This window comes from Cinclus cinclus, chromosome 2 (genome assembly GCF_963662255.1).
Source record: "Cinclus cinclus chromosome 2, bCinCin1.1, whole genome shotgun sequence".
NCBI classification, from domain to species: Eukaryota; Metazoa; Chordata; class Aves; order Passeriformes; family Cinclidae; genus Cinclus; species Cinclus cinclus.
In genome coordinates, this window is record NC_085047.1 from 87,086,160 (window position 1) to 87,108,591 (window position 22,432).

Genomic DNA, 22,432 nt, shown 5'->3' on the forward strand with positions numbered 1-22,432 from the left:
AAAGACAACTTAGATATCTATTACAATCATCATCATTGTTGACATATCAATTAGATTAGGTGAATCCCATCCCTGTTCTCTCTCAAAGAGGCACTCAAGTTCTGCAGTTATATGCATTTCCCTAGCCCTAAGGAAAGGAACAGATCAGAGCAATCAAGTAATTGGCACCTTCAGTGCCTCACTGAGCACTGAGGACTCAAATTTACACACAGTATTTGCTCACTCACAATACTACTTTTACCAACTAGTGAAAGAGCAGTTTTTGAAAAAACATGCTAATATTTATATAGCCTAAAATAGACACTTATACTACACTTGCCATACAGTGGTAAGAATTTACTGCTGTGACACATGATTTGAAAAGAAATATGGAAGACCCAGGGAAATACAGGCCAGTAACTCTTGCCTCAGTGCCTGTCAAGATCATGGAGCAGATCCCCTGGACACTATGCTATGGCACACAGAAAATAAGGAGGTAATTAGTGGCAATCAACATGACTTTGCCATGGCAAATCATGCCTGACAAATTTGGTGGCCTTCTACAAGGGGGTTACAGCAGTGGTGTAAAGTAAATGGTGAGGAAAAAGGACCTGCTGTCATCTACCTGGGTTTGTGCAAGGCATTTGACACTATCCTGCACAATGTCCTTGTCTCTAATCAGGAGAGACATGGACTTCACAGATGGACCTTTCTGTGGATAAAGAATTAGATGGATGGTTGCACTCAAACTGGCCAATGTCTCAATGTCCAGGTGGAGGCCAGTGGTGCCTTTCAGGGGTTGATACTGGGCTGGTGCTGTTCCACATCTGTCAGTGACATGGACACAAACTGGGAGGAGAATGGATGGAGAGCAGCCCTAGTGGACAAGAAGTTCAACCTGAGCTGGCAATGTGGCCTTGCACACCAGAAGGCCAACCACATTCTGGGAAAAGAGGTGTGGCCAGCAGGGCAATGGAGGTGATTCTCCCTCTCTACCCTCCCCACCTGGAATTCTGCATCCATCTCTGGAGCCCCCAGTTCAAGACAGACACTGATCTGTTGGAACAAGTCCAGAGGAGGGCCACTAAGCTGATCAGAGGACTGGAGCACCTCTCCTATGAAGACAGGCTGAAGGAGCTTGGGTTGTTCAGCCTGGAGAGGGCTCCAGGGAGACTCCGGTACCTGAATGGAGATTACAAGAAGGCTGGAGAGGGACTTTTCACAAGGGAATGTAGTGATAGGGCAAGGGGAAATGACCTTAAGCTGAAGGTGGGAAGGTTTAAATTAGATAATCGGGAGAAATTTTATATTTTCAATAAGAATTCACTTCTTCAGAGGGTGATGAGGCATTGGAAGAGATTGTCTAAAAAGGCTGTGGAGTCTCCACATCTGGAGGTGTTCAACATTAGGCTAGATGGAGCTCTGAGCAACCTGGTCTAGTGGAAGGTGTCCCTGTCCATGAAAGGGGATTTGGAACTAGGTTGTCTTTTGACCTTCTATCCCAAACTATTCTATGACTCTGATTTCCTTGAGTCAGGAGTTCTGTAGGACAGAAGCCAAGCAGCTGTGATGGACATATTGACTTCTGGCTCAGTACCAGCACAACAGCTTACCTAAATAGTTTTCTAGCAAGCATGATGTCTCTGCACTTTTATTTTCTTTACTCTTGCTTTCCAAGATGATTATAATATCTGCTGTCCCTACAGGTGTGTAAGACTGAAATTCTATAGGCAAAATAAAATGAGAGATTAGAAATATTCCTAAAAATCATCTTTAAAAGATGCATTGTAAAATCTTGTACAAAATTATCAGTAAACCCCTTTTTCCATTAATGCTGATATAAATATTTATGACCACTGCTTTCATAGAAATTTTAACTATTTCTCTACTTGTTTTCATCTTGGGAGGTTTTTGAATAACTCTTATCTACAAAAATTCAATTTTCTGTATCAGGTTTATGATGTGGAGCACAGTTTCCCAATAAACATTACTAAAGTCAAGGAAAGGTGCTCGAATTTCTTTCTGGTTTTAAGTACAAATGAATGCAGAGTTGGTTGCTGCTACATCTTTTTGAAGAGCTTTTCTGTTGGAGGAGGGAGTTAAGCCAAGCTCTTCCTCAAGTGACACAACACTCTCTCCATATCTTGATAGATAAAAAAATTACTTCCTCAAATAATAGTTAAATTCTTCATAGTTATTTGGGGATGGAAACAGGAGGATGGATCATAAATTGGCACACACATTGGCACATGCAATACCACCACTCATTGCTGTTTTGGGAGAAGTTCTTTTAAAGAATTCTTTTAAGCACCTTTAACCCAAACCTCCCAGGCCCACACATGGAGCATAGCCCTTGCCTGTGATTAATGCAAAAGCCTCAGCAAAAGGCAGGGAAAGGCACCATGAGCAATGCTTACAGGTCAGAAGATTTCAGAGACAAAGCCAAGCAGCCAAGTCTTGTCAGTCCAGCCCCAGGAGAGAGATGGGTATTCTGAAACTGCCACAGCTGATCAGGTGGGACTGACAGTGAACTCAGGGAGCTCAGCTGAACACCTCTACTCTAATTAGGTTCATCTCTTCCAGAAACTAATATCCAAAGAGACACTTCTACAGACAAAAACTCCAGTAATTAAAACACAATCTCTGAGGCCTGACAAGAGCAAAACAAGTGTTAGATAAGACTGACTTACCTTGTGAAAATAGCTTCCTTTAATTAAACCTTATCTTCTATCCAAAACCTATCTAATTTATCTATTTGTAAGACTATGTGACAGTTGTATCATCAAGAATAAATATTATTCTTTGCACTACACTTGTTCCTTCACCGTGTCAAACATTAGCTTCACACATATGATAAACTCTAGTCTGAACTCACTCCTGATTTTTAATGCCAGGACTAACATATTACTGGTTTACAAACATTGTGAAGTTAAAACATCAGAGTATTACGAGGCTAATTAAGTAATTAATTAGTAATTAATTAATTAATTAATATGAGGCTCTTTATTCCATCAACTAAATCATTTAAGAGAAATTACTTCTTATGTTTTCTTGTATCCCAAGATAGTAGTTCTTATTTACAGTACTTCTGGGTTGCACATATCTTTTTCTTGGACTAGCACAGACAGGGACAAGCAGACTGGTCCACTTGAAAAAGGTGATGCAAAAATGGACCCAGGCCATGTGAACCCTGTGACTCCTGTTGCCTGCTCTTGGCAATGATATAAACAGTCTTTGAAAGGGGCTGCTTTAAGTAGTCCCAAAATCAAGCTGAGAAACCAGATAAAATGTCCTCTCTTCCCTGCTAGCCACTGGCACAGGTTTTATATTCTGGAGACACTGCAGGATGAATAACAGGGGTTTTTGGCAAGCAGCCACTATTAAGCACTCATGGATACAGCTCTCCTTTTCAGACATTAGGAGTGAGTAACACCTCTGAAATACAAGCCCCACCTAAAGCCAGAAAATAAATTGGAAGATTTCAACTTCCAGAAATGGAGCTAGAGAAACAAGACTTTTTCTTTTCCCTTTCCGCATCCTGGATTTCTTGTAAATCTCACTTTCAGATTTTGGCATGGTAGGAGACTCTGCATTAACATGTTTATCTGCAAGAAATGTGAAAAGGGCATTTCATGTTTTCAAAACTTTAAGAATATTATTCTTCATGAAAATTGATTTTAGAAGTTAAATGATAAATTTTAAATTATTTTTGATCTGGTATGTTTAAGATATCCTCTAACGGACATATGGTGAGTTATATCTTAATGCTTATTAATGTTGTGCAGAGCAGTTGCATTGCTTTTTTATACCAAACAATGCTTTGTTGATCAAAAAAAGAAATTAAATTCATATACAGCATTGTTTTCAAAAGTGAAAATAATAATTGGTGTATTTTACAGATATGTGATTTATAAAATAGTAGCTAGGACATAAAGGTTTTTAAACATCCAGTCCAGAAGATAAAAATAAATCATGGTGTGCATTTACAAATTCATACTTTTTGCTTATTGTCAGAATATTTCTAATTATCTTGCTGGATTTGTCTTCAACAATTGGAAGGCATTTATTGTTACATGTGTATTTCATCCTTCAGCTTATCAGAAACAGACCCATGACATTTTCATCTGTCCACCTAGTATTCTGCACGATTTACATTTTTTTAGCAAATTATTTGTAACTATGAAAACAGTTTTTTACTAGAAAAGCACAGACTGCAACAGTTCACAGTAGGTTTTTAGGGACACCCCGTGGCAAAATGACACATTGCAAACGTTCAAGAATCAAGTGCCAAAATGGAGAGTGGTTCCACATTTTTGGGCGGTTTTAGTAACATCAGTTGTCTCACAAGACACATTTTCATGCTTCTGAACATTGCTAGAATGCACGGGTTCACACTTGCATTTTGTTAACTGCCCTCAACATTGATTTGCAGCACATTTTTATGGACAAAGTCCACATGCTTTTTACCTTACGCATTACAGAATAGTTCACCCCAGTGAAAAATTATTACCAGTCTCATTCAGTAAAAGGTATGTCCATTTCAAGTTGCTTTAATAAAAATACTTTTTTTTTTCAATATGATGGTACAACATTAAAGGTGCTGGCACACACATCACATCAAGCTCCTTTTAGAGTCTGTTTCTCTCACATGTTGCGATGGTTTCCTATATTTTACTTGCCCTACTACACCTACACAGTTCTTTTAAGGCAGAATGGAACAGAAAGGCAATTAATGTACCTTTTAGAAATACATGTCCATGAACAAGAGAAATACAGCACATATTTGCCCATAGGGATACTAGTGTGGATAAAAAAACTTCAGCTAGCACTCAACGTTGTCCCACGGTGTAAGCTTAAGCACAGACAATAACTTTTGAAGAAGAATTATAGCTAAGGTCTAGTAGACTTTTAAGAATGGCTTAAACGCAAATCTGAAGACAATCTGTTAGGGCAATATGTCTAGTCTTTGATCACTTTCCAGCTTGTTAAACAATTATGCTATTGACATTAGCTTCTGTATCTTCATGAGCACCATAGAGAGGGCATTTCACAAGTCTCTGTGCATTTGTGTTAACTCTGTCTCCTTGGGAACTCAGAAAAGCTTTTATCATCCAGAATATCCTGCAGAGAGGAACTGCACATCTATGTCTTTAAGAAAAATAATCTATTTTATGCATCCTGCACTGGCCGCTTGTTGCCCTGAAAATATTGTGGTCAATGCCCAAAAGTCAATGCCCAATCGGAAGCGAAGTTGTGAGGAGGAAGTCAGGCTCTTCTTGGAAGTGCCAAGCAATAGGATGAGAAGCCATAGCCAGGAACTGATGCACAGGAAATTCTACCTGAGCATAAGGAAGACATTTACTGTGGAAGTGACCGAGCACTGCAACAGACTACTCAAGAGAGTGTGTGGAGTTTCCCTTACTGGGGATATTCAGGATCCGTCTGGACACAATCCTGTGCCACGTGCTCTGGGATGACCCTGCTGGAGCAGGAGGTTGGACCATATGACCCACTGTACTCCCTTCCAACCCGACCTGTTCTGTGATTCTGTCACCTGGTCGTTCTCGCTCTCCCCAGCTCCCTCCCCCGCCCACCGCTGTGGCTGGGCTGGGACAGGCGTGACCGCGGCACCCACCGAGCGCCAGCCCCGTTTAACCCCGCGCCCTCAGCCCGCCCCGCCTGCCCGGCAGGCGCAGCGCCCGCCCCCAGCACCTCTCACCCGGGAAACGGAAGGAACTCCCGAGGCCGCCGGCTCCAAGGAGCCCGCAGGGACACGGACGGGTGGCGGGACGGCTCCGCTCCCCGCCGTGAGTAGCGCAGGGCGCCCGGCGGGGCTGTGCGGGCGGGGACGCGGCGTCGGGGGCTGAGGGGACACCGCGGCAGGAACCCCATGGAAAAGAAGGCAGAAAACCGTAACAAAGCTGGACTATGCAAAGTGTAAATCGCATTAGCAAGGCTGCGTTGAGTGACGGGAAAATACGCATTCCGTTTCTTCCTCTGGTCTTTCAGGCACCAGGGACTGCGAGGAGTAGCTGCTCTGACACCCCCGTTTGTCCTGTGAGGCTCCCGCCGGGGTCTGAGCGGCGTCGCCGGAGGAGCACCGTGCCTTGGGACTCGCGTGCTGCTGTGGGAAGAGCATGAGTGTCTCATGCCCTCCACTGGCATTTCAGTACTGTCACAGGAGCCGGCCGCGCTCCTGCCGCATTCAGCATTAGCGGAGCAGGCATTCCTTCCATCCGCTGTCCAGTTATTAAAAACATGGTACTCTGGTCATTAAAAAACTGCCTTTGGCTGTCCTGCGTCCTCAGGACTCCAAAAGCTTGCTTCTGGAGCACAGCTAGTGGAGGCCTCATTATCCAGTCTGTTTCTAATGATGTTTACCAAAATCTAGCTGTGGAAGACTGGATCCATGACCACATGGATCTAGAGAAGAAACACGTTCTTTTCCTTTGGAGAAATTCCCCTGCTGTGGTAATAGGGAGACATCAGAATCCCTGGCAGGAATGCAACCTTAGGCTATTGAGGCAAAAAAATATAAAACTGGCCAGGAGAAGAAGTGGAGGAGGGACAGTTTACCATGACTTAGGTAATATCAATTTGACTTTCTTCACAACCAGAAAAAAATATGAACGAATGGAAAACCTGAAGCTCATTGTGAAGGCACTGAAAGCCTTGCGCCCCCAGTTAGATGTAGATGTCACTGACAGATACGACATTTTGCTAGACAGGCAGTATAAAATCTCAGGCACCGCTGCAAAGCTGGGAAGGACAAGTGCTTATCACCACTGTACCTTACTCTGTAATGCAGATAAGTTTGTTTTATCGTCTGTGCTAAAAAGTCCTTATAAAGGGCTAAAGAGCAATGCCACTCCTAGCGTGCCTGCCTCCGTGAAAAATCTCTTTGAAGAGGATCCTGGTTTAACTTCTGAGATTCTCCTGGATGCCATTGCCAAAGAATATGCTGTGCAACACCAGATAGATCACCATATCACCTTAATAAATCCAGCTGATGAGACTCTGCTTCCTGGAATTATTAACAAAACCAAAGAACTACAAACCTGGGAATGGGTGTATGGAAAGACACCGAAGTTCAGCATTAGCACATGTCTTAACATGGCCTATAAAGATACTGTTCTTGATGCTAAAGTAAATATGGATGTAAAGCATGGAAGGATTGAAGTCTGTAACATTGATCTGCCAGAGCAGTGGTTGCCACCAGCACTGTACAGTGAACTGGTCAAGAGTCTTACTGGCAGTAAGTTTTGCCCAAATGAAACCACTACCCTAGTGACAACATTGCTGAGAGTGTGCCCACAAGACGATGAGTTGCACAGCAGGTGGAGTCTACTATGTGAGAATATGATAAGGTTAATGTGACTTGCATTTTGAAAATGTAAGTTAAACTTCTGCTTCTTTTTAATGTATTGAAAACAAAACATTCAATAGTAAGAGAAAAATTCAGCCTGTAGAAAACAAACTGTTCAATCTTGTGCTTTTATTTAATATTGCAATTAAATTTCACACTGCCTGCACCTGGTGTTCCCGAACTGTAGGATTGAAACCACTGCTGACAAGACATCATTGCTGCTTGAACCAGGGAAAATGGTGGGGGCATCCCTAATTGGCCCTGTAGCAGAGAAGGTACAAATAGCTAACAGATGGAATGGGGTAAGTGTAAAACTGGTGTTGTGCTGCTGCACTGGGTGCCCCAGCCTGCATCCTGCTCCTTATGTACAGTAGCCCAAAGGCTGTGTTGGTGGCCCATGAGCTGTGTAGAGAGGGATGTTCCCTGGTTTCTGATGCAAAGTCCTTTCTTGCAGAGTACTGGTGCCCCTGTGCCTCTGCTGTACAAACACCATAGTGAGCTCAGCTCACCACTGGGTAGTGAATCACTGTAGGTCCACCCTGGGTTACAGCTTTTGTCTATGCATGTGCAAGAGCAGGGGAAGATTAGGAAGTTCAGTGTGGGGGTTTATGTGGTGAAGGCAGGAGAGGCTAACTGGGACAGAAGCCACATGTGCCTCTTCTGTTCTTGTGCCTGGCACAAAGCTGGGCGTCCTTGCTGCCATGGGTACTGGTATCAAAACTAAACATGTGGAAATGCAAATACAGATCTACGAGGAAGAGGTTCATTATGTTTTCACCTAGCAAAAGATTTTCCAGTAAAAGGCAACAATGAACTGAAACGGACAGTTTTCATGTTAAATAATACCTACGTGTATAATAAAATCATGAAAGAAAGGCTCAAGATGCACGTGCTGGTTGTATCTTGAAGGCACCTGGGGGGAGGGCATACTGGGAAGTTTTTCTCCATGAGAACTTCCTCTGTGAATTGATGGGACCAATTGGAGGCTGGTTTAGTTGTTGACAGCCTGAGAAACCAATTGGAAAAGTCGGTTCGCTCTGCGAATCACATTTGAAGCAAGTAAATCGCGGGAAAGCTCTCCTGCATTGCCGGCCTTTCACAAGGTAACGCGGCCCGGGCCAGGCAGGGCTGGGCTCGGGAGCTGCCGGGCCCCGTTTCCAACCGGGAGCCCCGATAACCAAAAGAAGCCGAGCCCATTGCTGAGATCCTGGCCCTTTTCCCGGTGTGTCCGTGGCTCGGGGGGCCCTGCCCTGCCCTGCCCCGGCTCGGAGCAGCCCTGGGGTGGCCGAGCCCGCCCGGCCGCCCTCACGGGCTGGGGGGAGGCAGCCGGGCCCGGTTCGGGAGAGCCCCCAGGGCTTTGTGTGCTGGGCAGGGCAGAGGGAGAACCCCCGGGCTGCGGCTGGAGCTGGGGGCGGGCAGCGCCGGGGGAAAGCCATGGACACACGGCCTTGGCACCCATTTCTCCTCTGCGTGCGCTTTGCAGTTCTCGTCCTGCCCCTCCAGCGTGGCCTGGGCACCCTGAGATCCTGACACAGCTCCGGCATGGCCTGGAACAGCCCCTGCGACTTCTGTGGGAGATTTTAACTTTTTTACCAATGCTCAGATAAGACTTACAGACTTTCTATCTTTCCTTGGGTGAGAGGAAGAACAGAAAGGATACACCAAAGTCAATGAAGCAAAAGCTAAGTTTCTAGATGGAAGGAGAATGAGGAGATGTCATGAAGGTTGGCTGAAAAATCTTTTTGTAAGTTACAGGGGTGGACTGTACTACACGAAAAAATTCTTTTAAACCATGGAGAAAGATGGGGTAGTGGAGTGAAGTTGTAAAGTGTTTGGAAGATCCTTTGCCCCGACGGAAAAAGGGGAATCTCTGTTCCTGGGAATGAAGTATTAACAGAGAGAAGTGAGCTGAAGAGAACTTTTGCCTTTGAGCAGGTCATCCTTAAAAGAAATACCCCATGACTTTTTACCATGGCCCCACAAGCACAGCTCTGGGAAGGCTGTGAAGGTGGGAGGAGTTTCATGACAGCAGATCCCGGCTGTTATTCATGAAAAAAGTGGAGTCAGGAGACAACTGGTTATTTCCTCTCTTGAAAAAGATCCTTATAGCTAAACAAGAAGAAACTCCTCTCCTTAAAGTGAACTGAAAAAGGTTATATAAGTAAGGAATTGACTGAAGTGTCTCTGTATGTTGTTATGAAAAAGAGGAAGAAGGGAGTGGTCCGAAGATCTGCTCTGAATTTATTATTTTTTTCTTTCTGTTATTAATAAAGTTTTTCTTTATCCCCTGTTAGGTTTTAAGCCTGCTTTGCTTTTACTCCTAATTCTATTTCACAACAAAAGGTAAATATATTTAAAATTGGCAAACCCAAACCATAACATTTTTGGTGTGTTGGCTGGGAAATGAACAAACTAAACCAAGACAATGTATTTCACTGTTGCTGAAGAATAAGTGTAATGCAGTTTTGATTAGGTCAGAAGAGATACCTGAAAGGAGGCTGTGGCCAGGTGGGGTTTGGGTTCTTCTCCCAGGTAACCAGTGACAGGACAAGAGCATGCAGCCTCAAGAAGCACCAGGGGAATCTCAGGCTGGGCATTAGGAAATAATTAGTCACAGAAAGAGTGACTGGGCATTGGAATGGGCTGCACAGGGAGGTTATGGAGTCACCATCCCTGGATGTATTTAAGAATAAATACTGGATGTGGCACTCAGTGCCATGGTCACTTAGTTGACAAGGTGATGCTAGGTCATAGGTTGGACTCAATGATCTCAAAGGTCTTCTCCAGCCTAGTTAATTCTGTGAGTCTCTGTATTTCAAATTGCTGGACAAGGTTAAAAGACACAAAGCTTCACATTTAGGAAACTACTGTATTTACAGTGAGCCTTCTACCGAACATGGCTGGATCCGTGAGGCATTACACAACTTCCTTGGATTCCCTTATGCAGTGAAGAAATCAAACAGATGACTGAAGCTACAAATAATGAAAAATAACCTTTATTCCCATTAAAAATAGGCATATATCATACACAACTAAATAAAAATAAAAGTGACTAGAAACTTCATATCATAGCAGCAAGCCAGGGAGCTCCTATGGAATGTCTGGGGGAATGACTAATAGCACACAGCTCTGTGGCATGTATATTATTCATTTTTCTGACTCAATACTGCAAAGCTGAAACATTATTATGAGAAAGGATAAAGAAGGCAGACCACTGGCAAACTGACCCAGAAAATAAGACAAAGACCAGTTCCATTTCGTATTGATTGCTGTGGAATAGTTTTGTTGTTAGAAGCAGGAGGAAAAGAATAGCAGCATTAGATGAAGAAAATTAAATAGTAAAGTACACTGAGAAACAAAAGATAATGGAATACACTAACCATCAGGAAAAATAAATACATGAAACAGAAAAAAAAGTTTTGGCAATAAACATGCTACTAGAATATAGAGGCCAACTGTATTACAAGGCAGAAAGTGTAAGGCACATGTCAGTCCTAAGGCTGAAGAGATTTTGATGGGACCTGAAAAAGATGCCACTGCCTGTTTTTTATGTAAGTGTATGACTTAGATTCTTGCTAACAAAGAATTCTTGTGTAAGAAAAAAAAAAAGGAAAAAAAAAAAGCAGCACTTCTGGTAATACTTTCTGGTTTCCAAAGGCTGAAGGAATGACAAGGGAAGACTTTATTCTAAATAGCATATTGCTTAGAACTGCAGAATATTTTGAGTTGCAAGGGACTCACAGGGATCAAGTCCATCTCTTAAGTGAATGGCCCTTACAGGAATAAAACATGTGACCTTGGCATTATTCACACCATGCTCTTAGCAACTGAGATCCTCAGGGTATCCAACTTCTGAAAAAAAAGTATTCCTTTTAATGGACTATCTTAGTAGCAGTGAAATAACTTGCTGCACTTCAGAGTGGCGTGAAAAGCCAGTCACTGGACTTTAAAGTCAGACAGTAAGACTGGGAGAAGATCACACATCCTTTCCACACTTAATGCGAAGGATGGAGATCAGGTATATGGCCATGTATCATGGAATTAAAGAACACAGAGGAGTGGCAGGGAAGAGAACACAGCTGTTTGCAGCCTCCCCAGTCAAAAATCCATTATGCAGAGACACATAAGAGAACTCTATACTGACTGTGTACTGAACACTACCACATTCACAGGCAAGGAGCGAGGAAAATGGAATGTGAAATTTGGTACTACTCGTTAAGACTGACAAAAACCCTGCAAAATAGTAGTCATGACTAGAATACAGGAATTAAAGGAAATAAATAAGACTGCTTATTGAAGAGGGCATGTGGCAGCATAGCTTCCAATGATTGTGAGGTGATCAGTTACAAAATCTAAAACAGGCTCAAAACAAAATCAACAGTAAAAACAGAAATGGTAGTAAAGAGGCTTTTGAAAGACACTATTGAGGGTCTGTTATGAAATCAAGATTAAATTTAGACAGGGATTGTATTAATTAAGATTACAGAAGAAGTATAGTGAAGGAATCATGCAGTTTTGTTTTCTCAGACTGGAAAGTCTCAAATATTCTTAAACATACAGATTATAAAAGCTGTACTGCACTAAGGACTTAGAAGAGTTGCTTCTGTGGGCAACCAGCTGGACTCAAGAAACATCTTTCAGTCTTACATTTTTATGCTTAAGAAAACACTTACTAAAAACAGTAATTTCTGATCACATTTTCTTTGTGTGTTTAGTATGAAAGACATCCACTGTTGTTTCCTGACAAGGTCTCAAGTCAAAGTCAGAGTATCCAATGCTGAAACGACCCTGCAGAAATGAACAGAATTGACATGGTGAGCATATACTGTAGAAGAGCTGATTTTAAGTTAACTGAGGAAGAAGTCAAAGCATTCTTACCTGTGGTTTCTTAAAATAATCAAGACCCCTTCCAATCTTAATCATCCACCCATTGTTGAATCTGTTTTAAAAATGCACAAATTTGAATACTGTGAGTATGCTGAATAAAAAGGTTACATCCACATGATGCACAAGCTCCTTGTTTCAATCAAAATTATTTCCTAGCATCACCAATACCTGTGAACCACAGAAGACACCATTCTGTATAGAGATAACTAATATTATATTCACAATTAGAAAATACGAAACTACGGAGGGCTGATTACATCCAAGGAGTGCCACTGCCTTTTACTTTGTTAACCACAGCTGTAATTATCACAAAAGTTAGGGTTAAATAGTTTGGCTTCAAATAACTGGAATTTGGTCATTTTTTATATCACCCACCTGATTTCTCTATCATGTATTGAAGATGAAAAGTCAATATTCAGTGTTACTCCATAATTGCTCAATGACTGTTTTATTTCTTCCAAGGCAGTCATCTGTTGACTCCTCCCACTACCCTATCAAAAGTAAAAATAATGTGATGGGATGTTTGTTTTTTTTAAACTAAGTATTCTACTTCTGGTCACGACTTCTTACACCCACGCACAAAACCTTTTCAGTATCAAAGTAAACCAAAAGAAAGTGACTTGGATGAAGGCAGATTTACAGTTTCAAAGACGGGATAAAAGGCAGACAAACTACAGGTATTTTTGCTGAGGGATGTGGAAGAAGAGCTCACTCTCAGCCCTTTGAAACTAGGGATGTACTACTTGTGTCAAAATAAGTACAGTAATATTTTAAATAAGTGCAGTGGTAGTTTGAGAGACTTCAGCTCATGAAAGCCTCTAAAATGACAAGTACAGCTGTTGGAAGAACAAAAAACCCCTTGTTGCAACAGATGCTTTGGTTTTTATGACATTTTCCACAACAAAACTTTCACAGAAATTTCAGTTTAAGATTCTGCTTATCCAGAATTTGTTAACCAGAAAACTCTGAACTTTATTTTTGCCTTAATCTGTGTTTTCTGCTGAGAGCATCATAGCCTGAGTATATAAAGTACTGGTAAGTAGGAACAAGTCTGAAATTTTATATTTTGTTTTGCATGTGGCATCATCTGAATACAGGGAAAGAGAACCCAAAATCTAGACACTTACCTCATCAGAGGAAGTAAGGAGGTGGATTGTTTTCACCTTGCATGGCCCCTTAACTAGCATCTCGCAGAATCGTAGAAAGTTGTACAACTGAAAAAGTTTTATTTAATTTAGTAGTTTGGAATTTCTCTAGTGGTTACATCTGTATCAGTTACACCAAACATCTACTTGCCTGATGAACCTGCCGAATGTAGGGGTCCTCCACCCAAACTTCAGAAACAATCTCAGTGAGGTACTCATGGAAAAGCTTTTCATAGCCAAAACCTGTTGCATTTTCTTCTATCCTGATTTGCTTATGGTATTTGCCATCTGAAAGGAAAGTAAATATCTTTTTAACTAAAGGTCAGGACATATGTTCCATGTTAAACCACCTTGCCCATCAAACATTCACGTAACAACAATTAAAAGCAGACAGGTACGTCGGGTACATCACAGCTCATGGAATCACAGAATAGGTCAGGTTGGAAGGGACCACAGTGGGACATCTGGTCCAACCTCTCTCCTCTAGCAGGGTCATCCCAGAGCACATGGCACAGGATCGTGTCCAGGCGGTTCTTGAGAATCTCCAGTCAGGGAGACTCCACACCCTCTCGGGACAACCTGTTCCACTGCTCGGCCACTCATACAGTGACAAAGAAGTTCTTCCCCATATTCTGGTGGAACTTCCTGGACATCAGTTTCTGCCCCTCGCCTCGTGTCCTGGTGATTGGCACCACCAGGAAAAGCGTGACTCCCTCCCCTTGGTACTGCCCATTTAGGTATTTATACCTTGTTTCTCTTTCTTAATGTGTTTTTTAATGTCCTCGGCTCTGGTCATGTACTCGGATATCTTCTGCCGGTAGCGGTGCTTTTTCGCCTCATCTGTCGTGGCTGTGAATCACAACAAAGTCCCGGGCCAGTTAAACGCCTGCTCCTCCGGGAGAAGACCGCCAGCTCCCCCTCCCTCCCGTGGGACGCCGGTTCCAACACCGCTCGTGTGTCCCCAGGGCCACCGCGGGCCCCGACGGCGGAGCCCAGCCCGGTACCTTTCACCACCTGCAGCAGGAGGTCGATGCCCTCCTGGTAACACACAAGCGACTCCTGGAACCGGGACGCCACGTCCAGCTGCACCGCCCGTTTCACCGTCTCCGCCCCGGCCCGCTCCAGCGCGGCAGTGCCATCGCTCCCCGCCCGCGACATGGACAAGGACGGGAACACGGACCGGGATGGCGACGGGACCGGGACAGGCCTGGGAACTGAGGGGAGGTGTCGCACCGTTGTCCTTCCTCCCGCCCGGAACTGAGGTGCCGCGGCACCGGTGTCCGGCCGGGACGAAGGTTGCACACTGAGATGGCGGCCGCGGCGGGCGGGGCGGGCCTGGGGTTTGCAGGCACCGGGAAGGTGAGGATCTGGGGTGAGGATCGGGTGTATGGGGGAACCCCGGAGGGGGGCGGGGAACGGGGGGTGAGGGAGAACCCAGGTGGGGGTCCGTGGAGAGATCTGAGTCTTGCAACCTCCGGGAAAATGGAGATCGAGATGGGGTTCCGGGAAGGTTACCCAAGCGGGATCGTGGGGGTTGATCCAGTTGGGAATCCTGTTCGGGGCTCCGCTGCCGCTGAGAAGATGGGGATCCAGGTGGGGCTGGGCCTCGTAGCTGTGTCATCTGTTCGCAAGTATTCAGAGCTATAAGGAAAGTGCAGTCAAGTTGTGCCTTCCTCTCTTTGCAGGTGCTGGGGAAGATGATAGAGGGGATGGCGTCCCCCGTGTGGGTTCGTTGTCTCTTTACTAGGTCGAGAATTCCAGACGCGGTATGTGCTTGACTTGCACTTTACATTTTTACATTTATAGTTTTGGTTTGTTTTTGCAAGATACCGTCTGGTGTCAATTGACTCTTCCCTAAAATCCAATGGAGAAACTTGCCATCCAGAGGCTGAGCACAAGCTCCCTGATAAAATGCATGTGAATTAAGTATTGTGCTGGTGCAGGGTGTTGTCCATGTATTTCTGTGCCGTTGTGTGGCTAAACTCAAGAGTTGCTGTATTTATCAGCAGGCCATTATAGAAATATGTTTGACTTCATGCTATGAGAGCTAAATTTGAGGTCACTTTGTTGCTGCTTTGACCGCCTAAACAGAAAAACATGTAAGAATTTTTACCAAGGTTGAAGTATGTTTTAGACAGTAGATAGCTGCAGTACTGATGACGACATATTTAGGGAAAAAACTTCCAGTTTTATGTATTCTAGGTATTTCAGCCACGGCCTGGAGATCATGAAAAGTATGGAGGTGACCCTGAGGAGCCCCACAAAATCCATGTTGTTACTAGGATAAAAAGTGTCATTGGTCGCCCATACTGGGAAAAGAAGATAATACGCGATCTGGGACTGGATAAAGTATGATTGCTGTTTTTTATAGTTGTGTATGTCAGATATGTAACACTAAGGTAGAGGGTTTTATAAGGACCTCCATTTTGCAGTCACAAACCAAAATTACATTTATAGCAAACATAAAGCAATCTAAGAAGGTGATGATGTGTTTAAGAGCTGAGGGGAATATTTGTGGCAAATGTGCTTTTAGTGGGAATTCAGAATATCTCTGTATGGTGTTATGCTGCATTGCCTGGGAAGAACTTTAAGAATTCTAAAATAATAGAAATAGATTTGTAAATACTTTGAATTCAGGTCTCTGTGGGTCATATTATTCAGAAATTGTAGGAAGACAAATAAAACTTGTTTATCAATGAACAGGCTTCCAAATGCAAGACTCTGAAAGTCTGTGTCAGAGTTCTTTATCTGAGTTTTTCAGACCAACTGCACATTGTGCAAAGATTTGTCTAGTCACTTTTGTGTTACAGAGAAAAAAAATGTGTGCTTGATCAATTTAGTATATAATTGAAGAAAGCTGTTTTGTCTCTAAACTCTTCTGTTTACATTTATAGTATTTTTAACGGAACAAAAATACATTTACAGTGAAATAGGAATAAAGCTGAAATTGTCTTTTTACTGGAATCAAGTTTTGATTGCATATTTTAATGTACTTGATGCATGGCACTTCTCTAAATTATACTTTTGCAAATGCGGTTTATTTTTTTTACTGGTTGTGTGCAAAGTTCAGTGAACAAAGATTTGGGATTTGGCAACACATTTGTAAAACTTGTTTTATCCCTTATGTAGGCACATCAGCCAAGACTGCACAAAAATATCCCTTCTGTGAATTCCAGACTGAAAGTTGTTAAACATCTGATAAGGTTTGTTAACTATTTGCTTATTTATTTGTTTATTTGGAACATTTAATGCAACTCCCTTCTAGTCACAGGACTTCACTAAGCAAACTCTTTTGCCTGTAGAATACAGCCACTGAAACTACCCCATGGGCTGCCAACAGAAGAGGAAGTGTCCAGCACCTTTCTGACAACCAGGGGAGAGCTTGTCATTAAAAAGCGCCTGAAACCTGTGGAGCAGAAAGAAATTAAGTCATAAGGTGTGCTCGTTGGATTTAGATTTTATAAAATAAATATTTTAAATCTCCAGTTAAGAGTTTGTGTATGAAATGTAAAAATTCTTACTCCGGTATGAATGGCAAAGGTGATACTGATGCTTAAAGAAGATAGGAAATTCAATGTTGTTAATAGTTACCTGAAATATTAAATGAATTATAGGCTCTCTGTCCTTGTGTTTTAATTTTGTGGCTAGATTGCTGCAGTTAGCCGTTTTTTGGCTAACTGTAAGAGAACTTTAAATAAAGTCACATAAGCAGAGAATTGAGTGGAATAGATCTAGCTAATGATGTTGAGGACATTTCACAGCTAACAGTAAAGATTTGCAGCAATACTGCCTGACTTTCACTGCACAAAGGAGGGAATTGGAATTGAAGAGCCCTCTGTTGAGTAGTCACATGAGAATTGACTGGCTATCCACAGAGAGTGAGTTACCATGATTATCCAGATCTCATGCTTGTTCCCTAGCAAACAGTCTGTCATCTGGCTTCTGTAGCTTAAAAAGTATGTGAACTCTCAATTTGGGAGTAACAGGAGTTATTCACATCTTGTCTAATTTGTCTAATCTGGTTGTCTAATTTGTCTTTCAGGAAACCTGCTGTATTCATATGTATCCCCTGATCCTAAGTGTAAGAATAGCCAAAGAGCTGCAGTCTGCGTGAAAGTTCATGCTCTTTCTTCCTTTTCTAAAATGGCAGACATTAGAAATGTAGAGACCCTGAAGCAAACCTCTGTTGTGAGTAAGAATTATGGGCTGCAAGCTTACAAAATACTACTGTGTGTGTAGTTTTATTTACAGTTTTAAGAACTGTGGCCAAAGTTAGCAAGCTGCTTCTATATCAAATGATAAAGTACTTTGCATTCCAACCAAGATAAATTCTGTAATTTAACACGCTGTGAGCCTCTCCCACATTAGACACACTGAAGAGGAGTTAATCTTAATGACTACATGTTGTGAGAACATCAGAGAGATGCAGTCGCTGAAAATTAGTGTTTATCCTTTCTACCTGCTTGCAGAGAAGAGTAAACACCTGCAGGAGTTCCAATAAAGAGATATATCAGTACAGGGACAAAAGCTGGAGGCACTGTGCAGAGGGGAAAGGATAAGCCATGGTAGTGTCATTGAGGAGTGTAATGGCCCCTTATGGCCAGGCTGAAGGCAGAAATGAGAATTTGAGCTGAAATAAAATGGCATGGAAAAAGTGAAGCAGATGCATTAATGATGCTTTTCTCACCTCCCTCCTTTTTTCCAGCATCTGCACAGCATCATGTGCTGCAGTGTGTTATAACTACAGTCTCTGCAAGGTGTTGATTGTATTCCCACAGGGAGGTACAAACTGGAATTTGAGCCCTTTTTAAGGACCTGTGTAGTGCATCCAAGGCACAGGACATTCTTTAAAGAGATGGTACAAGTAGTAGGACACAGAAAATTAGTCAAATGGGTCTTGCTGCTGGTGGATAACAAATAATAAGACTTATGCCTGGATCGGTGCCCCAGAGCACCAGGGCCAGACTGGCTCAGTCTTGCCGGGCATGTTCGGGATTTGTGTCCGTGGCACTGCAGCCTGGGGAGCTTCCAGCAGAGGGCTCTGCCATCTCCATACCACACGCTCTGCCTCTGGATATGCCTATGGATCTCTGATGCTGCAAGATGCAAAAGTGCTGCAGGGTCTCCCAGAGGGACTGTTAATGAAAAGGTTTGGTACCGTTCACAGCTTAAAAAGTGTCTGATTAACTATTGGAGCTAAAGCAGAGCTAATAGCAGGCTCCCTCAAAGAGAGAAGGGAAAATACATAGTACCTGTTATTTCTGAGTAAGATTCAGCTACGAGAGATATTTACAGATATGTTTGATTGACAAGCTGACAATTCCAATGAAGAAGAAAATAGTATTTTTTAAAACTTTAATATATGTGTATGTTTGGTGTTTCTGAAATGGTATTTCCCCCAAGGGCCCCCACTCTAGTACAGTTAGTCTGCTTTCCCAGCCTTTCTCTGTATGAACATACATTTTCTAAAGATTTGCTCTCAGCCTTAAAACCTGAACCAGCTGGGTGCACAAACACAGAGTGTGTCCACACCGTTTCAGTTGTGGAGCTTTGTAATATTCCATGTAGATCTTTATGAAGAACAGATAAGAGACATTGCCTTTTTGTGTGGGGAGCAAACAGACTGACTTAAAATTATTGCAAAATTCATACTGGAAGGTACCTTTTTGGTCTCTAGTCCAACCTCCTGCTCAACACGGGTCAGATGAGGTCACTCAGTGCTTTGTCCAGTTGGGTGTTGAAAGGCTCTGACAAGGAAAGCTCAGCTTCTCTCAGCAGCCAGCATTGCTGTTTTGTACTGCTGTTAGACACGTGTAGTGACGGATAAAACGTAAGGTGGATAAAATCTTGTTCAGTAGTGTTACAATTTTCTTGCAGCATTAATCTGCTGCTTGAGAAACTGCAGGCACAGATGAAAACTCTGAATATTCTCATGAAGTAAGATGAAAAATAAACAGCGAAAGGTAAGGTACAGTTTGGGCTATTAGCTGTGTTATCTTTTAAATTATTTTTTTTTAGCCTTAGATGGAAAAAGCCCTATTGCAAGCTTGTATTTGTTCCTGGCTTCATTGTCCTCCCCCATTCTTACTGTTTCTGGAAAGAGAAATTCAGAATGTTTTTAATTAAAAGCAAAGTATGGAATCAGGGTCTCAAATCTAATCATTACTCGGAGATCTCAATATCCATTTCTCTTCTAAAACCTGGATCTTGTATCTACACCATTGGCATAGCCGTGTGTTTTGCCAACTACCATTTTATCGTAGGCCTGGACAGTGTTAACACCTGCATTATTAGCTGAGATCCCACCTGGAATGAGGGTGAAAGAAACATGTAAACAGAGGTGCTACTTCATCAGTAAATAATACTCCAGAGTTGCCAGGATAGGCAACCAGGATAGGTTGCTTTTTGTAGGTGGGTATAGAACTGCAAAACAAATTGAGTGGAAGAGAGAGGAGGGGGAGAGCCCACCCTTACTCCTTGCAACTGAAAAATGTCATGGTATTAGCCAGGTTTCAGAAAAAAACCTGCTAGAAGGCTAATATTATTCCTCTATTCCTTTTAGTACATATTAAGGAATATTATTCCACATGAACATAGGGACTGGGATGCGTTTAGCTTTTTGCAGTGCTTACAGCATTGTCGTGCTTGACTTTATTTCAAAGCTGACAAAACTCATTGTCTGAAGTGCCACTCCTTTGTCCAAAATAGGGATTTTTTTCTGTATTTATCTTCTGTACAAAATCTCTGTGTCTTGTGCTAAGAGCTCTTCAGTGTCCCATGGCTCGCCAATCTTACAGTACTGTTTGCCAGCCTGAAAGTGAGACAGCAACATCACCCCACCAGAACTATTATCCACTATTTATCCAGAGCTCTTTGTTGCTTACAGGCTGCTTGTGTTCATTTTGGTCCTTAATCCTTTCTGTGACTGTATGGAGAGGACACAAGCACTTCCCAGGGTGCAGGCAAAACCAGCAGATGTGTGAAGGGCAGACGTTTGGGCACTGAAGAGGAATGCCAGCCCTATTTCCTTGTCTGTCAGAGCCTTAAAAAACCAGCACAGCTGCTGTTGTGAAGGTGACAGTATGCAGAAAGCATGACTACTGCTGATTCACAGTGTTCCCAGGTGCAAAGTGACTGCCTCTCTCCTCCCCAGAGGAATCGAGGGTGGGAAAATCCACTTTCTATAGGGATCTCCACTTAATCCATGAGGTTGTAAAGCACAAGTCTGAGGGGGCTGGAGTTGTTACAGAAGCAGACCCCGTGCCTGCTGCAAATGCTTAGGGATTTTACAGATAAGGATACAACTTGCCAAACAAGTTAGGCACAAATGTAGGCATGAATAATGAAGCAAGATCCCCCACTAGGCAGGCCCCTGTGGAGCATAAAGTGTAATTAACCTGATGGTATGTAGCTGCAGCCTACAGCATGCTCAGTTTAAAAAGGTGCTTTTGAAAACAAGACTTATTATCTAAATGTGAAATAGGAATGATTAATCTCTTAGATCCCAAGGGCATGCTGGGAAGCAATCATCAGTTTCACAGTGTAAAAGCAGTCTATTCATGCACTGATACTTACTGGCGTCCTTCCCTCATTCTGGGAGCTGACAGCTGGTCAGCATTGACCTTAGTCTGGTTGGCATTGGTCTCAACCTGGCCAAAGTGTTGGCTGAAAAGGTTTAGGGAGTTGCCTTTCAACAGGGCCCCTGCCACTCTTCTGACTCTGCTTCAAAGGAAGGATGAGATTTGTGTTTTTGAGAAGGTTGACCATACCTCCATTCATCCAAATGCATTCCCGTGGTCACCCAGGCCATCATTCAGCACTGTACCAGCATGTGGCTCTTGAAAGGTAACATCAACAATCAATCACAGCTGGAGCAAGATTCTTACCCTTGCCAGCTTTTGCCATCTTGGCATGGTATTTCTCTGTGTTCTTCTGCTGTCTTCTCTGAGACAGAAACTACTACAACATGACATGCATGACTTTGCCTTTAATTTTTAGAATCTAAACCCAGTTTTTCTAAAGGTCATCATGGCTGAGCTGACATTTTGAATCCTTCTGAATCTGTTTAGAGCAAAATGAAGATAGAATTGACTAATTTTTCTGAAGGATGTCTTAGAAATCAATGCACCGATTATATAAATTACTTTAGATTCAGAGGGCAGTTCCCTAGCATACAGATTGAGAGTGAGGTGAGTCTTGTTTGAAATCTAAGCCTTTGTGTGGATTAGTCGCAGATTTAGTCCCTTTTAATTTAGAGCTATAAAATGTGGAGAATGTTCAGAAGTCCAGGTTTTGAGGGAAACTCTCAATGGAGAGGGAAGAGTAGGTTCAATGTCATATCAAAGGCAACTCTGTTCCCAACATAAACTCATGTGCCCGGGTAGGATCTTTGTTGATTGTGAAAAAATCTGCTTGCTTGGCAGTGACTGGCAATCAGAGACCAGGATCCATAATAGGCATGAGCTTGTGCCTGGGTGTAAGGAGGAATGAACAACTGAATTAGAGCCTACCTACACATCTCAGACCGTCTGGTTTCACAGTTTTCTCCAAAGCTCATGTTGTGTCAACATTCAGTATATTCCCATAACGCTCTGAACAGCATAAGAGGACGTGCTGGTTTCAGCTGAAACCAGCACAGAGCAGTATTTACAACCAGATGTCAGGCCAATGCAATGTGTGACTCACGCTGTTAAAGTGCTTTCAGATCCATGACTGAAACCCATGGCATCCTTTTGATACTAGGGCAGGTGTTTGTGCTAGCAGATGCAGCCATGGTATGTATAGCCTGCTCTGGAGGGGATTACCTCTTGAACATGCTAGCTCATGTGTACCTTGTGAGGTGAACTGGTGCTTTGTGCCCAGTTCAACTCCCCTAATTACCTAAAACTTAGCTGTCTTAGTCTAAGCTTGTGACTTGGGCTGACTCCATGGCCTGTGGAGGAAGGCATCTCAAAAAGGCATGTTTCCTATTCCAATATTTTTTTTAAAGTAAAGAAAAAAGATGAGAGGCAATTGAAATCCTACACTATTTACTGGCTCCAGCTTGCTTCTCCAT

General features: G+C 42.8%; 4 protein-coding genes across 5 annotated transcripts; 2 read left to right on the forward strand and 2 right to left on the reverse strand.

The window, feature by feature from the left end:
- Window positions 1-6,237: 6,237 nt before the first annotated feature.
- LIPT1 (lipoyltransferase 1) lies at window positions 6,238-7,356 on the forward strand. The gene has a single exon (XM_062515025.1). It carries the CDS (start codon window positions 6,238-6,240, stop codon window positions 7,354-7,356), a length of 1,119 nt encoding a protein of 372 aa, XP_062371009.1.
- Window positions 7,357-11,522: 4,166 nt separating this feature from the next.
- On the reverse strand, window positions 11,523-14,535 carry MITD1 (microtubule interacting and trafficking domain containing 1). The gene is made up of 7 exons (XM_062515026.1): window positions 14,382-14,535; window positions 14,125-14,226; window positions 13,529-13,665; window positions 13,360-13,446; window positions 12,608-12,723; window positions 12,224-12,284; window positions 11,523-12,133 (listed from the first exon to the last, which is right to left on the reverse strand). Exons 1-7 carry the CDS (start codon window positions 14,533-14,535, stop codon window positions 12,038-12,040), a joined length of 753 nt encoding a protein of 250 aa, XP_062371010.1. The 3' UTR covers window positions 11,523-12,037.
- Window positions 14,536-14,685: 150 nt separating this feature from the next.
- On the forward strand, window positions 14,686-16,956 carry MRPL30 (mitochondrial ribosomal protein L30). Of its 2 annotated transcripts, none has more exons than XM_062515027.1 (5): window positions 14,686-14,736; window positions 15,063-15,143; window positions 15,580-15,726; window positions 16,507-16,580; window positions 16,680-16,956. In XM_062515027.1, exons 1-5 carry the CDS (start codon window positions 14,686-14,688, stop codon window positions 16,810-16,812), a joined length of 486 nt encoding a protein of 161 aa, XP_062371011.1. In that variant the 3' UTR covers window positions 16,813-16,956. The 2 variants fall into 2 exon arrangements, with proteins under 2 accessions (XP_062371011.1, XP_062371012.1); XM_062515028.1 differs by having other exon boundaries at window positions 14,731-14,749.
- Window positions 16,957-19,552: 2,596 nt separating this feature from the next.
- LYG2 (lysozyme g2) lies at window positions 19,553-22,432 on the reverse strand. The gene is given in 6 exon segments (XM_062514954.1): window positions 19,553-19,683; window positions 19,754-19,800; window positions 20,115-20,188; window positions 21,147-21,214; window positions 21,888-21,968; window positions 22,411-22,432. Coding segments are annotated over 6 exon segments (423 nt in total).

What these genes read in the sequence shown, in the direction of transcription:
- MITD1 (XM_062515026.1), bottom strand. Translation starts at nt 14,535, where the DNA reads ATGTCGCGGGCGGGGAGCGATGGCACTGCCGCGCTGGAGCGGGCCGGG. An exon ending in TCCTTACTTCCTCTGATGAG is followed by an intron (nt 12,724 to 13,359) that starts GTAAGTGTCTAG and finishes TACTTTTGATAG; the next exon opens with GGTAGTGGGAGGAGTCAACA. An exon ending in ATACATGATAGAGAAATCAG is followed by an intron (nt 12,285 to 12,607) that starts GTGGGTGATATA and finishes TTTTTAAAACAG; the next exon opens with ATTCAACAATGGGTGGATGA.
- LIPT1 (XM_062515025.1), top strand. Translation starts at nt 6,238, where the DNA reads ATGGTACTCTGGTCATTAAAAAACTGCCTTTGGCTGTCCTGCGTCCTC.
- MRPL30 (XM_062515027.1), top strand. Translation starts at nt 14,686, where the DNA reads ATGGCGGCCGCGGCGGGCGGGGCGGGCCTGGGGTTTGCAGGCACCGGG. An exon ending in GGTTTGCAGGCACCGGGAAG is followed by an intron (nt 14,737 to 15,062) that starts GTGAGGATCTGG and finishes CTCTCTTTGCAG; the next exon opens with GTGCTGGGGAAGATGATAGA. An exon ending in GTTGTTAAACATCTGATAAG is followed by an intron (nt 16,581 to 16,679) that starts GTTTGTTAACTA and finishes TTTTGCCTGTAG; the next exon opens with AATACAGCCACTGAAACTAC.